The sequence below is a fragment of the Micropterus dolomieu genome, linkage group LG17 (genome assembly GCF_021292245.1).
Source record: "Micropterus dolomieu isolate WLL.071019.BEF.003 ecotype Adirondacks linkage group LG17, ASM2129224v1, whole genome shotgun sequence".
NCBI classification, from domain to species: Eukaryota; Metazoa; Chordata; class Actinopteri; order Centrarchiformes; family Centrarchidae; genus Micropterus; species Micropterus dolomieu.
Genome location: NC_060166.1, coordinates 4,598,796 through 4,617,489, shown reverse-complemented (window position 1 = coordinate 4,617,489; position 18,694 = coordinate 4,598,796). Strand labels below are relative to the sequence as shown.

General features: G+C 40.3%; 2 protein-coding genes across 5 annotated transcripts in view; one reads left to right on the top strand and one right to left on the bottom strand.

Moving 5' to 3' along the window:
* pipox (pipecolic acid oxidase) overlaps positions 1–18,694 on the top strand; it is a 1,053,392-nt gene that overhangs the window by 751,354 nt on the left and 283,344 nt on the right. The window lies entirely within an intron of this gene.
* sez6b (seizure related 6 homolog b) overlaps positions 1–18,694 on the bottom strand; it is a 234,389-nt gene that overhangs the window by 28,831 nt on the left and 186,864 nt on the right. The window contains exons 7-9 of the mRNA XM_046072890.1: positions 13,673–13,839; positions 9,570–9,764; positions 8,640–8,778 (exon numbers count right to left, since the gene is read on the bottom strand). Coding sequence (XP_045928846.1) covers positions 8,640–8,778; positions 9,570–9,764; positions 13,673–13,839 — 501 coding nt within the window. The remainder of the gene's footprint in view (positions 1–8,639; positions 8,779–9,569; positions 9,765–13,672; positions 13,840–18,694) is intronic.

Genomic DNA, 18,694 nt, shown 5'->3' with positions numbered 1-18,694 from the left:
TTTGGCAGAACTGAAAGATTACCAACACAAGGTGGTCGGGAACGTCTTCTGTCTCCTGAACAGGAAACTGAAATCATAAACATGGTCCTAGAAAACAACGCCATAACATTACAGCAAATACAAAGAAAAATAATAGAAAACAATGACATATTTCAAAATATTGATAGGGTAAGCTTATCAACACTGGACCGTGTCTTGCGCAGAAATTATCTCAGGATGAAGCAGGTCTACAGGGTGCCATTTGAACGCAATTCAGAAAGTCAAAGAATTGCGATATAACTATGTGCAAGTGAGTCCCACAATTGATGCATATACTCAACACTGTATACAGTAAATTATGGTGGCTGCAGTGGAGCACCAGTTCATCTTCATTGATGAGGTTGGGTTCAACCTCACAAAAAGACGAAAGAGGGGAAGAAATGTCATCGGCCAGCGTGCCATTGTTGAAGTCCCTGGCCAGCGCGGATGGAACATCACAATGTGTGCAGTGATTACCCACCACGGCGTCATCCATCACCATGCTACCCTTGGCCCCTACAACACTGCCCATCTGATCACATTCCCACAGGGCTGCTCTGGTTCGTAACTGGTTCACTGCCCACCGCACGCTTTTTAGTTGTTTATCTCCCTCCATATTCTCCATTCCTCAATCCTATTGAGGAATTTTTTTCTGCCTGGAGATGGAAAGTGTGTGACCGAAATCCACAAACGCATATACCTCTTCTCCAAGCTATGGAGGATGCATGTGGAGATATAGCAGCTGATGCTTTTCATGGCTGGAATCGCCATGCTAGGCGATATTTCCCACGCTGCTTGGCCAGGGAAAACATTGCTTGTGATGTGGATGAGGTGCTGTGGCCAGACCGCAACAGAAGAGAGGATGCAGCATAGTTTTTTTTTTAGTTGTTTTTAGGTTTCTTTTTTACTGTAACTGTGTACAGTAAATTCTTCTGCTGTAGTGTATGTGCAACTTTGTGTTGGTTGGGAATGGGATGTACACTGTGTACATTGTTTTTGTGGGACAAATAAAGTGTATTTGTGTGTTCTGAGTATAAAAACAATATTCTCAAATATTTTCCAACACACTTATGTATGTACTGTCTGTAGTAAGTGTAACACTGAACAAAAAAAAGGCCTAAGTCATTATGATGAATGGAGAAGTGTTTTCCATTCATCAGTGTTTTACATTGAAGAACTAACATTGTTTTGAATGTAAAGTTTCATTTTGCAGGAGAATTGAAGGGTTTTGCCCATTGTGTGTGTGTGTGTGTGTGTGTGTGTGTGTGTGTGTAGAGTTTCTGAAATCGAGGCATTCTTTCAGAAAATGTGTGTAAACAATCGCGGGAAAAACTGTAACTTGAGTTTATAGGTTTATGATTTTCCAATATAAATCAATCTCTGTGGTCATTCAGAGGTCTGGACCGAAGATACCAACAACACAATCCAGAACACATATAATGGAATCCTTACAGCTGAAAAATTATAGATATGAATGCTGATATTACAATGGTATCTTATTTCCTCTATTTTACTTTGTTTGTTCTGTTTCAAATACTCCAAATAAGTCTATCAGTGGTTTTATGTGTGTTGGTTTTACAGCATTACACAACCACCACTGAGAGGAACTACATAACGTCATCATTCAAATTCACTCTAGAGGTGTTCTCATTCTCAAAGGACAATTTCCATCCATTCCTTTATAAATAAGTCTCATTTCCAACTCTGAGACTGAAAATATTTCCACCTCGAAATGTTGCATGCATGATGAGTAAATAGTCTCTGAAAATCATAACCCTACAAACTCAAGTTGTGATTTTACAATAGTTTTGACCTATAGAGCTTAAACATAATATAACCTTAAGTCCTACTCTTAAACTCACATCATGAGGTGAGACCTGTAAAAGTGGCTTCACCCTGATTAAGCTTGAGTCCTTCTGAAGGCCTACAGCAGGTCCTCACAAGTATAGTAAAATGAGTATGCTGCTTCTGAACTCATGGTGTTCCATTTTTATTTGATTGCTAACGGATAAAGCTTCTCACCTGCTCAGAGAGCGAGGCAGATTGAGAAATATTGTCGGCTGGCGTCAAATTTGTTGTGATTAAGCTAAACAAGGCTTTGTGCAGCTCTGCAGTGCATCTGTAGAGAAAAATCAATCACAGCCTCCATTCCCTGACACTAATTTGATTTAGTTCAATTTGAAAAACCGGGGCTGAGTTTGGCTTGGCCACCGGGACCTGCTACCAACACATTTTACGACAACTATTGACTTTGTGATCTGCTATCTCTCCTACAGTTGGAAATACAGGATAAAAATATTTGGCGGTACTTTCCACAGCTTTTCTAAATATCTGAATGTCTTTTACAGGACACACTGGTAAAATCACTGCTGATGTTTAGCAGGTATAATGTTTACCATAGTTTAGCATTGTAGCATGCTAACATTAACTAGTTAGCACTTAAGACAAAGTAGCTCAGGCTGGTGGGAATATAATTAATCAGCCAGTTAGTTAAGGGAGCTCACTATCAAATGAAGCTGCACTTAGCAGCAGTTAGAGGTTACTTTAGCAACAAGTAAAGCTATCTGTCCATCAGGAAACTCCGTAAATAACAGAGTTGAGAGAGCAGGATGCCAGGGGTGACAGGAGCAAAACCAAGAAAACCATCTCTGTACTGTTTTCTCTGTATTCCATCCCTGTCGTCAAACTGGGCTTGGAGGCTGTGTTCGGGCTTGCTGCTTTGATCTGAATCTGTGAGCTAACCACACCCTTTTCATTTGAATATAACCAGTGCTGTTTCTCCACCTTTAAGAGTTTTGGTTTTATTTTAAATAATACATTTCCCATTTTAAAAATGTTCAGCAATCATTTTTTTGATAAACTTCAATCTTGTTTCTGCTCTCTTACCAGCGCTGTGACTGCTCTGGTCAAGGTCACAAATTACTTACTGCTTGCCTCCAACACAGGCTTGGATTCAGTTTTGATTCTCTGTGATGTGTGCTCAGCCTCTGACACAGTGGACCATAACGTCTTAATCGACTATCTGAAAAACTATGTTGGTATCTGTGACGTGGCTCTGAACTTGTTCATCTGTCAAACAGGTCCTTCTCTGTAATGTTGGGGGCAAGTCTCATCTCTTGCTCCTCTTATGCGGGGTCCCCCAGGTTCTACTCTGAGTCCCTTTTATTTACCATGCTACTCCTGGGGCAAATCATGCATGGACATAATATTGACTTTCATTGCTACGCAGATGACAGTCCCTTTGAAGTCTGGTACCGCCGATATATCTATGCCTCGCTGAAATTAAGAATTGGATGTCCAATCATTTCCTGCAGCTAAGTAACTCCAAATCCAAAATAGGTATTTCCCCCTCTGGCCCCAGCACTAGCAACATTAACAATCTCTCCTCTAGTCCTGGTGGCGTTCCTCTGGTTCCTCTGTAGATTTAGAAAAGGTCACCCTTGCTTTTATCTCCTCCAGACTTGAGACTAACTATGTGAAGTATCTATCGGGTGTTGTAGAGTGACAGTTAACCCCAAAATAAGTCAAATCCACCTAAAACACAAGAAACTTGAAATTAATCAAGTTCCTAAGAAAGATTCCCAAGAAAACACTGACCCTCCTCTCCGAAACCCAGGTGCTAAATGTAGAAGCAAGCACTTTTCAATTTTCACTTGTCAAACAGAAACCTTTCCATAGCATATCTTCTCCACTCAGACCAATTGTAGCAGAATACTGAACACCCAGTTCTAAAGAATGCGTCAAAGTTCAACGTTTTAACGCAGTTTTATTTGACTTCAGAGCTGAGCGATGCCCAAACAGAAGATCACTAAATAACTTCCCCATCATGGAACACAAAATGTAAAGAAATGACAAATATCTAGCCTTGGCTCCTACCAAAGGAAAACAAAACCCAAATGGCTTCTCATTCCTACTTAACCTGCTACTAGGTGCTCAATATTTAAAGATTTCTATTTACAATGAACAGTCTTCATCAATAGATTCAAGCTCGTCACATTTATCAATCACTAAAGTCACTAAACCCACATCACTGAACTACACAAATCAAATGGCTGATCTGCAGTTGCTCTACTTCTTTCACATAAATAAAACACACAACTAGAGAATGGCTCATTGTTGGTAGTGGCAGAGTGAAGAGGGCAGATTGTTGTCAGCTGGGGGTTAAGAAGGCTGCTGTCATCTATTGGACAAATGCAGAGGCAGCAATCACATCGAATGGACCAATCATAGGGGCCCACCTGTTTATCATTACACACTCACATACACACTGAGGGGGAAGAACAAACTGTCATCACAAAGCAAAATGACAAATATGACCCCGGGTCATAACATGTTGCTCAGTCAAGGCGTCTGTAATCCACAGGTTTACATTTCCAGATGCTGTGTGCTAGATGCAGGGGCGGACTGGCCATTCAGGAGCAATCCCGAACAGCCGGCCCATTTCAGGCCGAACCGGCCAGGGGTCAGGAGTTTTTACTTTTCAGTTTTACTTCCGTGACTGCGCCGGCCGACCAGTCTGCTGCAGCGAACACTGTCTGTGTCTCTGACTGGGCCATACCAATTCTTTCAATATGGTGGGGGTGTAGGAGCGGCCCCTCCCAACTTGAAATCTGTTTGTTTGCTGAAATCTGATTGGCTAAACAGGGCCAATCAAAGAAGTTTACTTTCCATTTGGAGCGAGTTTAATCTCCAAACGTTTCGTCGGGGCTGAAGGGCTGTGTGATAGGCTCAATAGCTCGACGACAAATGTGGAGAAGAGAGTGAAAGAGGGAAAAGGAATGTGTGATTACGAAAAAATAAGAATTAAGAGGAAAAAATGTTGGCATAAGAGGCAGCTAAATGTGCCACATTAACCGAGGAATCTCTGTAGCCTATGTCTTTATGTATAGCATAATTAGCTGTGGAGGTGATGTTGATGAGGGGGGAGAGAAGGGACAGGAGGAGCAGCAGGAGGAGAAGGTAAATGGAACCAGACAAAGCAGAGAAAGGTACAGGGCCAGTGTGTTATTAGAATTAGAGAATGGATTATTGTAAGTCATATTTATTACTGATGTTCTTCTCATGCATAGGCTATGTAGCTGTACAATCAGTAAAAGCTGAGCCAGGGAGAGGCCTACTCAGAGATAAAGATGAGGGATTTGATTGTTATGCACACATATACACACTGCTGTATTTTATGGGAATGTATTGTAGTTTTTGAGTTTATTTAAGTAGGTGTCTATGAAGATTCTCAGTCATCCAGGTCATAGTTATCCAATGAAAAATCAAGGGCAACTGGACTTGGTTGAAGATACTGGAAGACGTTTCGTCCCTCATCCAAAGGACTTTGACTTTGAGTTTATTTAAGTATTTTAGCACTGACTCAGGTTTGCTTATACAAACTGAAGAGGCAGGTGTCATCCTGAAGTTTCTTAAAGGTCTTCAGCATAATCTGATTCACTGTATACAACAAAAACACTAATATGTATTAATATAACTGCAGAAAATATTTATGCCCGCCCCCAAAAGGGCGCTCGCATAAAAGGCCTCTCCGTCTCAAAGTCCCGGGCTGAAATTCAGTCCCAGTACATCCCTGGCTAGATGTCTTGCGTGAGATTCACACGTAAGTTAACATTTTGTTACTTGGGAATACCACATTTGCATAGGTCTACGTGTACAAAATTCCCAATAAACCCAGACTGTGCAAGAACGGTGGTGTAGCAGAGCCTCTCAAGGTCAGTGGTTAGCTCATATCACCGTCGTCGTTGGAGGCAGCTTTGAGGGGTGAGATGCACTGGCTGTGATCATCCACAGACTCGATCAAATTTTGATTCTAGTGCTCTGATGGACGACTACAATTTGGCCTATAGTGTCTCTCGTTGTTGTTCAAGCAGCATGGTAATGGCCTCCACTGTTAAACTACTTGACTTCACAGAAATATGACTTCACAGCTTTTGTGGTCATATTTCTGCAGTTGCTATAAATCCCCCCCAAAAATGCACTTTTCTCAATTTTAAGGTTGTTCATTTGAAAAAAATGAAGGGGTAACAGGAGATTGAGATTCTTGCATTAATTCCATGCAAACAATCTAAAATAATTTTACAATGTAAAAGCATGTCATTAATTACCGCTTTGTTACTGTTATGTAAAAAGGCAATGTTTTTATTTCTATCCAGAAGCGGTGCACATTAGTCTATACTTTGTGGGGGAGAGGGTGGTTTCAATCATTTTACTTGCTTCACTTCACTTTAACCACAGTGCTCACTCCCTCCTCTTTTATTTGAAGACCATCCATAAAAGTAATTTGACACACCCCTGTGATAATGTATCTCCTGCCATTACGTAGATGGAGCAGAAGATATGTGCACATGTGCACAGGTGTCTGTGTGGACTGTGATGAACCAATAACCAGGGAACTTGTTAAAGGCCTCATATATCTCTGTACACTGTAACACCGAGAGCTCAGGGAGAACAGCTGTTACTGAAAAGCTTCATATAAATGCTCAGACACCTGCTAGGCATATGTTCAGACGGCGAGGACGTGTTGTGCTAGATTAGAATGCTTCTCTCTGTGGAGATCTCTATTTCGGTAAAATCCCATGAGTGCTTTCTGGGAAACTGGACCACAGTATGCTGACACCTCAAGTTTAGTTTCAGCTACAGACTTTTCACAGTTTATCCCTGTATACACAGATTCTCACAATACAAACAATGAACAAGGCTAAAATTCTAAATCCCCACTAACAATCCATGACGGCTGCAATATTTATCACATGCCACAACACAAAACACCAGAAAGATATTACTTTTATAAGCATCCAGGGGGCTACAATTTAAATGTTGACCTTACTGTTGTACTCCAGAACAGATTATGCAAAGAATGAGTTTGACTTCCAAAGTGGTGTTTGACACAATCACGTTAGTGGTTGTCACTTCAGACGTCAGTGGTTTTGACTTCATTAAAACTCAAAACCTTACATCAGTCTACACTAGACTAATGCGTTATGATGAAATTAATTATTGTGCTTTCCAACAATCCAATTAAAAAAAGGTACATGGCTGAATTGTTGCACTACCCCTGTCCTATGTCACATTTAATTTCATTGATTGGCTAGTAACAGGCCACCACATGTACTTAATGTACATGTGGTGACCTGTTACTAGCTGGTACAGCTGAAAGGCCTGTGTGGTTGTGCTAGTGCTGAATACCAGAAACATACATCCCGGTATCTCCTGAGAAATCCTGTCAAAATCTGTTCTAGTTTCCTGAGACAAATCCCAGTGGAACCCCTCAATTTTTAGCGTCTGTGTGCACCTATATACTGAACTGATCATGAACACTTGCATTCAACTGTGGTAGATAGAGTCTAACCTGAATTGCCATTATTGCAGTAATCTGGATGTGTTTTACATGAAGTAGTTTCTTCCAATTCCTTTTTATTTTAAAAATGGTAGTTTATTATTAAACAAGTACAATATATGTGGCTGTCCTCTAAGCAGACAGTTCAACAAATGGCTTAATAAAAAATTACCTGGCACTTCTATTAGGTGAGACAAGTGTGTCAGAGGGAGATGAGCAGGTAAAAGGTTGCAAAGACTCCCACAACTGAAACACCATGAGAGAGAGATTCAATTGATATGAGCGCTCATTTACTTTACACCTCCTTGCAATGGCAAGTTTGCAGAAAATCCTTTGTTAACTTAAAATAAAAAAGGTTAACCATTCTTTTCACAAAAACATAGGTATAATATTATAGGTAACAGGATGGTCATCTTCTCCTTGTTTTGGTTCCATATTAAACTAGTTTTTACACAGTAGTATTGTCTAAATGTTTTCACAGGGTACCTTCACTTCTATTGAAATCACCCGCTCTGCTAAATGAACAGCAGCAATTACTTATGTTGACAGACATCCTTTTAAAAACCAGAGGAAGCCATTAATCAATGTTTCTCAAAGTACAACAAGAGCACAGGTGCTGTTCAGAGAGAGAGAAAGAGAGACAAAGAAGGAGAGAAAACAGAGCTTAAGATGCAACCTATGCAAATGAGCCCTCCTTAATTTGCTTGCAAATGGCAAATGATTTTCTACGGCTGACTGACTTATCGGGCCCTGACACGGCGGGGTGTGTTGTTCTGTTTCTTCACCTTGGCACTGCAATCACAGGAAACACACACTCCCTTGCTGCCTTGCTGTACACTTGCACCCTCTACTCCACACAGCAGCCATTACAGGAGTGGGGGGAAGAGTGAGAAGGGTGGTGGTGGGTGTGGGGGGCTGCCAAAACAAACCCTCCCTGATATAATTAGTTTTCTCCACTGCACCTAATTAACCTTTGTCTGTGTGGCACTTACGCATCTCATTCACAAGCCAAGCACTCTTTCATTAGCAGCGTGTTGTGTTTTTAATGTGTTTTACCAGTCATGGTGAGGTAGCTCTTTGTAATCTTCTAACTGCTTCTATGGTGTTGTTTGAAGCTGGGGACTGGCATGCGTATAAGAACAGGAGATGAAGTGGGTTTTATGATGATTAGATTCAAAGAAGCCAATGAAAGCCTTTGTAGTGATGTGGTTTCATGGAAATCAAAGGTCAAAGGTGACAAGGCAGATCAAACTTGTGGAACACGTGGAAGGTAGATACATACACTTGAATGTCCAGCATGATCCTCTTATCCTCCTCGACATGGACTCCCCAGATACAGTCCTGGCCTTTATCGTAGGCTTCAGGCCAGTTAGGCGACAGCACCACTCCAGCTGAATCTGTGATCTCACCACTACACACAGCTGGAAAATGCACACATACACAACCATCCATATTAAGACAGGCAATTCTGAGTGTACGTACAGTTCTTTTTATCAGCACACATACAGCAACAAGTTTCTGTGCCAGTACCAAAATTATGCTAAACTATACTGTCGGAAATATAGATGTTTTTTCTACAGGTTTAACATTCTCAAATGTTAAGTGCTATCTAAACACAAGCAGCCACACAAGAATGTGTGCACTGGATTTGACTTTCATTCATTTACTTTAAGTGTTTATTTCACCTGGATGACTATGATTCCTTTGTTGTAATCAAGTATAAAATAAAGTCCATTAAAGAACAAAAAAAACAGCCAGTCTATTTGTTGCAGTACTGAATGGTATCCATAGCAATCAGTGTGGCTGTGTGAACTATAGAGTTGTACTAAAACACTGAGGGATGTACATGAACAGTTTATGTGAAAATGACCTGATCTTTTTTTATTTCAATCTCTGTTTCAAGCCAGTCATTTGTTGCATATTCGCAGCAGTAAGTTGTTCTCGGATCCTGTGTGATCTAAATCATACTGTATTCTTGTGTGTTTGCAGACTTAAACACCCATCGTTAGTAAAGTTGTACCCGACCGGCTACAACTGTACCAACAGCCATGAGTCCTGCTGAAAGGTCATTGGTACTGGCCCAATGTCTATTCGTTTTAAGTTAATTGTGTCAGATAAATGCCTAAAATAAATGTGTGATTAAAAACAGGATGTAACTGAATGTGGATGGTTCACTACAGTACACACAAAACACATGCACAGACATACTGACCTCTGCAGGCAGGCTCGGTCTCATTCCACTGGGGATTGTTAGGGTCCATGCATTCAATGGTGATAGAACCCTGTTCCAGAGTATAGCCCGGGTCACAGGCAAACTCCACCACAGCTCCCACTGCCCAAGTGTTGTCACTACTGGTCAGGTTACCGTACTTCACAAAGGGCTCGTAGCAGTGGCCTGCTGAAAAGGCTTTGGCACAAAGACATGCTCAGTGTTGGAGCGGACTCAGCTTTTACCCAAAAAATTGTGAGTAGCAATGCTTGCCAAAGGAGTTAGCATCTCCATAAATGATATGGCTAAGAGGCCACGTGACATTTCTAAGGTCCTTAATAAATTGCCAAATCCAACAGCAAATATTGCATTTAGAAACAACGGGCTAGTAATCAGATTTATATCAAGGGCCCTGGTTTTCTGTGAGGCACAGTAAGAAAAAAGTCATATGATAACAAAAATGTGAAGCTGTGTTATAGGACAGTATTTCATATATTCAGGGTTTTGAGAAGATCTACTACTTGGTTTTGACATTCTGGTTCCTTGATGCCATGGCTGTTCATTGTATATAGTGCTAACTAGCAAATGTTAAAATGCAAAAACCTTAAACTAAGATATTAACCGTGGTAAACATTACCTGCTTAACATCAGTACGTAAACACTTATTGTGAGCATGTTAGCATGCAGACCTTTTATCATTTATCTGTTCCTTATGCGGCATTAATTTCAAGAGCGGGAAAACCTCTTGTTTTACCAACTTGGGGGTATTCATACATTATCTGGTTACTCCCACTGCTAGAATTGTAGTCACATCATTAAAATAGCCTAACTACTTCAAACTGTGTTTATTTTATTTAAGACATGGCATTAAATTACAGCAAGGGTTCCACTGTAATAGGATTGCTAGCTGCCTTTGCATCTCTTTTGTCCACCAAACTGAGTGGCACATCTCTGTGAAGTACACTTTCACAGGATCTTGTTATGGTTAACAATTTTGACCGAAAATATTTAACATTAATGTTATTGGTCAACCTCCGCAACTAGGTTGTTACCTATATTACAATAAAATGGCATACAGAATTGCTGAAATAAGGAATTAACTGGATAAAACAAGGCATGAAAGCAATCCAAAATAGTTCTGTACTGTGCAGGACATTATTGTGAGCATGGCAAGGCAAAGCAGTGGTGGCAGTCTTTACTCTTGGTACTTCTACTTGGCCCAATCAGTAGTATGGCTGGGAATCTCTTGGTACCAGACTGACAACCTCTAAGCCTGGTATCCTTTGCACGTATGAAGCAGTGAAGCACACCAGGACGGGGAAATAGTAACACCAGTGAAAGTGGCCTCCCTTGAGGTATTTATATCCGGGGGACGATGTGGGAAGTAACTGCATTGGCCAAATTGCATGTGTGAGGTAATTTAAGCTACTGGTTACACTTGCATTGCTCCGAATGGACACACTATTGAAGATGTAATGACAGTTAGAAATGGCTGATGGAATGCTCATGAAGGAAGTTAGGTGTCTATCAGGATAAAAGAGGGACCATCAAATGTGTTTGAGATGAGCTGAACAGCATTAGGTCCTGTTAATGGCCATAATGAGTTCTGTTGCTCCCTTTGGACTTAATCCCATTTGCAGCAGTGAAGCGAGGCCTAAGCAGATTACACTGATTGTATTTCCAAGTGGTCCTCCTAGACCAGAGACGAGCCGCCTATTTGATGGTGAGTGCTGAGACAAATGTGAGGACAAAAGATAAGGGAAGCTAAGTGATATCTTACCCTAACCTTTAGATAAATCCTTGTTCTTTGAAACCGTGTTAGTTATCGTATAATACATCATGGATTCTCGTGTATAAGGGTATGCTGGTAGAAGCTGCAAGTTGATATTTTGTACCTGAAAGACTGTCCTTAATTATTTCATTCCCAAGCAACAGAGAGGCAAAAAGTAAGACATAACTCTGCTGGAGGACTACACTGAGAGTGTCTCTCTATTCAGTGGCTAAAAGCAACAGATATAAAAGGAAAAAATAAAAGGTACCTTTCACATAGTTATGGATGTGTTTAAATGCGCCCAATAATGTATTTATTCCACAAACTGCAATGACGGCAGTAATGAAAAGGAAAATTGTTTTTGATCGTCTAAAGAGTAGAAATGGGGCTTTTTCCCCATTCCCAAATGTAATCAAGTTTCTGTGCCAATACCAAAATTATGCTAAAATATACTGTCTGAAATATAGATGTTTTTTCTACAGGTTTAACATTCTCAAATGTTAAGTGCTATCTAAACACAAGCAGCCACACAAGAATGTGTGCACTGGATTTGACTTTCATTCACTTACTTTAAGTGTTTATTTCACCTGGATGACAATAATTCCTTGATATTATTATTATAATTCATTAACTCATTATTATTCCCCATTCCCCTTTCATTGAGGAGATATTAAGGTTTATGTTTTCCAGTACAGTTGCAGAATGAAGCAGTGAGTGAAAGCAAACTTGTGAGGATGGCTGGGATGTTGTTCTTTATATGCTGGAGAAGCAGTTTCTCAAAGCACTTCATCAGAATGGGGGTTCAGACTAGAAATTGCAGACATTTTAGGTACAAGAACAATGGTGGCTGTCTTGAAGCAGGTGGGACCCCGCTCCTGAAGAGGTGAGATGTTGAACATGTCAGTAATAACATCAACTAGCTGATTGACACAGGTTTTAAATTCACAGCCCGGCCACATATTTTGGGTGTTGTTGGTGTTGGACTTCTGAAAAGCAGCTTTTTTGGCTCTGGATAGAGCCCTCACCTCTTCATGCATCCTGACCTTTTAGTTGGGCATTGAATTTAATGTCTTAGTGATCACCACATCATCAACACATTTGCTGATTTATGATGTCACTGATGGTGTATATGCCTTAAAGTTAATGTTGTTATCCTGAGTGACAGCAGCAGCAGCAGTGTACCAGTGTGTACATTCAAAACAGTCCTGTAGAACTGCTGTAGATTCATCCACACCATAACTGTCTTTTGTGAATGGGTTGACTTGTTTTAATCAGCAGGGAAAAAAGATCTGATAACCAGAATGAGGATGGGGAGGTGGTATTGTTTCTACAGGTGTGGGTGTGGACTTGTTTATGAAATTTAAGTGAAACATTCTGTGTGACAGCGAATGTGAGTGGAGCAGAGGAAAAGGTTAATAGTCAAGTTGGCAGTTTAGTAGTTAATGTAAAGTGTATGTTGCAGTTTGTCAGTGAAAGAAAAGCTGTGTGCTGTTTCCCAACTGCAGGAAAAGTGAAGGGGTCATCGCATTGTCTCATTGAAAATGACATCAGGCAGTTTTGCATGGCAAAAGTTCAGGGGGTACTATCTGTAGTGGAAAATGAAGTACAGAAAAGTACCCGGTACCAAAAGCTAATAGAGTCAGGTTAAGTGAAGTGGAGCTGTACCAGGCAGTGGAAACACCAGAGGATGACTACATCCATTCTTTCAAATTTGAGTCTGAGGGAATGTAAAAAGCAGCAACAAAAACACTGGGCAACTCCCTGGGCAGATAGTAAAGTCGACATCTTAACAATAAAATCACTAGGGAACATTGTCCATTAACTTTAAATGTGTTTGAGCACCAACTATCATTGATGTATAAAGAGTCCACCTCCCCTCTTCTTACTTCTTACTTACTCTTGTGCTTAAAAAAACAGTCTCGGATTTCCCACTGCTGAGTGTTATTTCATTAATTTTATTTATATGACTTGGAACTACAACTTCATCTCATTATACAGTGCTGTGTTGTAAAATGATAAATAAATCTATATTTTACTTTGTACCTTTCCTGAGATTGGACAGCCAGAAGTAGGTTGGGTAATGGAATAGCCTTAGGTCCAAGCTGCGTTAGCTTAGTCCTAATCCCGGCTCTCTTCCCCCATCTTTCTGTGGCGATTGAAACACTTGCCATGACATTTGTTTCAGCATCGTCTCCAGGTTCTGACTGATGCTAAGCTGTTTTTTCTCCAAATATTTACAATTTGTGACATCAAGCAAAAGCCCACATGATCTTAGTATGAGAAACATCATGTCACCACGTCCTGTACTTCATTTAATCACAGCTCTGATGCATACCTTGATACCTGATGGCAATGCCAGTGGATGTGCCTGTAGCGTCTGTGGTCAGCTCAATGAAAAGATGCCTAGATGCGCTGAGTAGACCTTCATTGGGCAGATACTCCACCTCGTATGAATCATACAGGGCTGCTGCGTCAATGCTGTTGCCATTCTTGATCAGCACCCTGGAAGAAAGTGAACAAAGAATCATTTAGCAGCATTCATTTAACATGATTACTAACTAAAAGGAGTTTGACGAGATATCGGGCCACGTGATGTCGCAATATTAAAATGTGATAATGTCTGATAATGTCGACTTGCTGCGCGAATTACACCCAGCTGATGCGACACTGGCATATGTTGCCAGACAGTTTGTTGCCAAGGGGCACAGAGCTGGTAGAGTTTTGCAATATCTGAAGAGGGACCTTGCTCTATTTGGGACTGTGAGGTGCACTTTATCAGAGGTGCTGAAGTTGATATGTGTGTGGATTCTGCCTGACAAGTGTTTTCAGTTGGTTTCTGTTTCCACCTTTTTGTCCCATCCAGTTCTGTGTCATGTCAGTCTGAAGGGGATACTACCATATCAGCAGAGAGGTTTTACTGCTTTTAAGATTTCTTAAAAAGGGTGTTCGTTCTTGGTTCTTGGTGCGTTCCTCGATTATTTGGTTTCGAAAAAAGTTCCACAATGTAGTTTTAAAGAAGACCTATTATGCTTTTCCATATTTTATGAGTTATCTACAATGTTACAATATTGGATGTTCATGTTAAACATGGCCAAAGCTTCAAATTAAAGTATTAAAAGAAATCCCTGTGAGCCAAAACCTCTGATTTCCTCCTGTTCTGAACGCTCTGTTTTTAACAGCTTTTTCTACCAACAGCTCTGACACACGGAGCTAGGCGAAGCCGGTATTCCATATATGGTCATTTGCTCCGCACAGCAACATGCTTCAGGTCTTGGCCAATCAGAAGACAGCTGTGAGGGGGGGCCTTAAAGAGACAGGAGCATCTACAGCTTGTTTCAGACAGAGACTGAAATGAAGGCCTACATGAAGGGCCAGTGTAAGATAGAAAGTTATTTTTTTGGACTTTGAATGATGCAAAGCTGCCTACAGGAGTCACAGAACTATAATATAGGACTGGAAATGCAGTATAATAGGTCTCCTATTGTGAAAGAGAAGCTATCATAATGCACAAAAAATTATTACAAATGTTTTTTAAAAAATACGAATAAAACATTTAAACAATCCATCCAAACCAGATGTGCAAAATGAAAATAAAAACTAGGTGCTAAACATTCCAGTAGTTATTTCTTCTACATTTACTCAGCTGTGATGCACCATGACATTAGCAACAGTTACAACCTTGTTGTAAAATGATAAATAAATACACCTTGTACTTTCTACTTTCTACATGGGATCCACCAAGTTACAAAGAAAATTAACAAAATGTATCACAAGTTTCATCAAGCTGCACAAACAAGCAGAGGCCCAGCTCTTAGATCTTCATTATAAAATAGATGAAGTTAGTAATTTTCCTCCTCCTATGGCAATTTACCCAAAACTCTCAAAACGCCAAAATGGACAAACAGGTATCAATGTATAGACTTGTTACTGGATAAACAGTTGAGAGTATTTTAAAAACCTGGCAATTACAATAAAATGGAAGTTTATGTTCATTACTGGAAAATGTTAAGAGTGAATCTTGAAGTGAAAGATCTGTCTGTCTATCAGCAGCTGGTACAAAGCATCGTATTTCTAAACATAGTTATCGATCACTATGAAATTTTGTGACATTCATGTTGACATGACCCCATGACCCTCCCTCTAGCCCCACCAGCAGGCCCAGTAGGGTATCTGCTCTACAAATAATATTCTTGATTATAGGCTAATTTATTCCCCTGCATGCTGCTCAGAGTAATCTCAGTTCTCCCTTCTCTCGAACCAAGCGCATGTAGGCAGTTGAAAGTGAGTTACCATGGTTTACAAATTATAAGTAAGAGTAGCCGAATTGGAAAAACTTCCCTATCAGCCTCCTAGTCGTAATTATGAGTCTGAGATTTTGGGAATTTCTGATGATGACGATGACTCCCACTCCTACTGTAAAAAATATACAACACTGGCAAAATGGATGCAGATCCTACATCATTGACAGATACATTAAATAAACAACTCATGCAATTGAAAATGTATTTATTGATCATTTTAAAAGTAGCTATACATGTTTGTTTGAATCTGGATTCACTTGTTGCTGAACTGCTCCAACTGACTATTTAAATTGTGAGACTATATGGTGGGTGTGGGGGTAACCATCCTGAAAAAGACTCCCAAGTCAGAACAACACAAGGAGTTCTTCCCACTACTGGCATTGTGTGATTGCACCATGATTCTTAAACACAAGCCATCAGATGATCAGACTCATTGTAAACAAGACAACAGTTTAACCACATGGTGATGGGAGAGCACGCTTCCACAGCTGAGCTGACCAGTACAGTCACTGGTGTTTTTTGCTACAGCTGGGAACAACTGTGGCAGTGGGTGCAGGAACTACCAAAGGGAATGTAGGAGAGGAGTGAATACATCGCCAAGAGAGAGGTCAATGTGCAGGAGTACGATGGAGGGTCCAGGTCAATGGGAGCGGGTCACCTCTGATGCTGATCCATGTTTCCTCCTCAAGCAACTAAGGGCAAACGGGCTTCAGTCGTGTGTGAGGCCTGCTGTGTTTTAATGAAACTTCACAAAATTATACAATTTCTATTTCCTCGCTTCGAGTCGCAGTGTTAGGTGATCCTATGAGAATGGATCATGATCGCGATGAAAGCTGGTGGTGTATGTATCAATGTAAACAAGAGATGGTGCAAAAACTATACACTATTGAGCTTCTGTCCTCGTCTTATAGACCTTTCTACCTCCCTCCAGAGTTTGGACAGTTATTCATTACTGTTGTTTATATTCATCTGAAGGCAAACACCTGAGCTGCTGCAGATGTAATATACCTGATACCCCCAAATTTTCAGGATTTCACTGGATGTTCCATAAAAACATGTACGGGCTCACTTTCCCCACTATTTTACGTGTTCCACTAGAGGAGAGAGGAAACTTGAGAGGACACTCGCTTTGGCAACATAAAAGATGCATATAGGGGTTAGCCAAAATGACTCAGACCCTCTGAATGAACAGCCGCTTAAAACCAGAAAGCCTTATTTGAGAACCATCCAGATATGAAATGATGAATCAGTGGATTGTGGTAAGACTATATACTATTTTTGTGTAGACAATTTTATACCAACAAAATGTAAAAAGATTTTACATGAAAGATTTTTTTTTTAAAGCAAAGCTTTCAGCAGGGTGATAGCACACAGGCTAGAGTTTTACAAAAGGAAATTAGGAAATTCAATAGGTGTCAACATAAATATAAGATAGAAAGGAAAGTGAAGGATAACTTATAGAGCCACAGCTCTATTGAGCCATGTATTCCCATAGCTCTCAGTAGTTACGACTTCATGACCTTCTTTAATGATAAAATTCTAACTATTAGAAACAAAATTCACCAAGACCTGCCCTCAACTGGCACCGACTTATCTGTAAACTCAGGAACCTTAGAAACAGCTGTAAAACCAGATATATGTTTAGACTGCTTTGCTTCCCTCAATCTTTACAGACTAACTTCAATAATTTCTTCATCTAAACCATCAACCTGCCTCTTAGACCCCATCCCGACTAGGTTGCTTAAAGATGTTTTACCCTTAGTCAGCGCTTCTATACTAGATATGATCAATCTTTCTCTATCAACAGGCTATGTACCACAGTACTTTAAAGTAGCTGTAATTAAACCTCTTCTGAAAAAGCCCAATCTTGATCCAGATGTTCTAGCCAACTATAGACCTATATCTAACCTTCCATTTCTCTCTAAGATCCTGGAGAAAGCAGTTGTTTAACAGCTGTGTGACTTTCTACAGAGCAATAGTTTATTTGAGGATTTTCAGTCAGGATTTAGAGCTCATCATAGCACAGAGACCTCCTTATTGCATCAGACAAAGGACTTGTCTCTGTACTGGTTTTATTAGATCTTAGTGCTGCTTTTGATACCATTGACCATCAGATCCTATTACAGAGACTGGAACATTTAATTGGCATTAAAGGAACCGCTCTAAGCTGGTTTAAGTCCTATTTATCAGATCGATTTCAGTTTGTACATGTTAACAATGAGTCAGCTCCATGCACGCCAAAGTTAGTCCACAAGGATCTGTGCTCGGATCAATCCTCTTCACTTTATATATGCTTCCTTTAGGCAATATTATCAGGAAATATTCCATAAACTTTCATTGTTATGCAGATGATACTCAGTTATATCTATCGATCAAACCAGATGAAACTCATCAGTTAGCTAAACTTCAAATGTGCCTTCAGGATGTTAAAACCTGGATGACCTGTAATTTTCTAATGTTAAACTCAGATAAAACTGAAGTTATTGTTAAGCACCTCCGTGACGCATTATCTAAAGATATAGTTTCCCTGAATGGCATCGCCCTGGCCTCCAGCACCACTGTGAGGAATCTTGGAGTTATCTTTGATCAGGACATGTCGTTTAAGTCTCACATTAAGCAAATTTCAAGGACCGCCTTTTTTCACCTACGTAATATTGCGAAAATCAGGAACATCCTGTCTACAAATGATGCAGAAAAACTAGTCCATGCATTTGTTACTTCTAGGCTGGATTACTGCAATTCCTTATTATCAGGCTGCTTGAAAAAGTCCATTAAGACTCTTCAGCTGATTCAGAATGCTGTAGCACGTGTTCTGACAGGAACCAGGAAAAGAGATCATATTTCTCCTGTCTTAGCTTCTCTGCATTGGCTTCCAGTAAAATCCAGAATAGAATTTAAAATCATTCTTCTTACCTACAAAGCTCTTAATGGTCAGGCACCATCTTATCTTAAAGAGCTCATAGTACCTTACTACCCCACCAGAGCACTGCGCTCCCAGAATGCAGGGTTACTTGTGGTTCCTAGAGTCTCCAAAAGTAGACTAGGAGCCAGAGCAT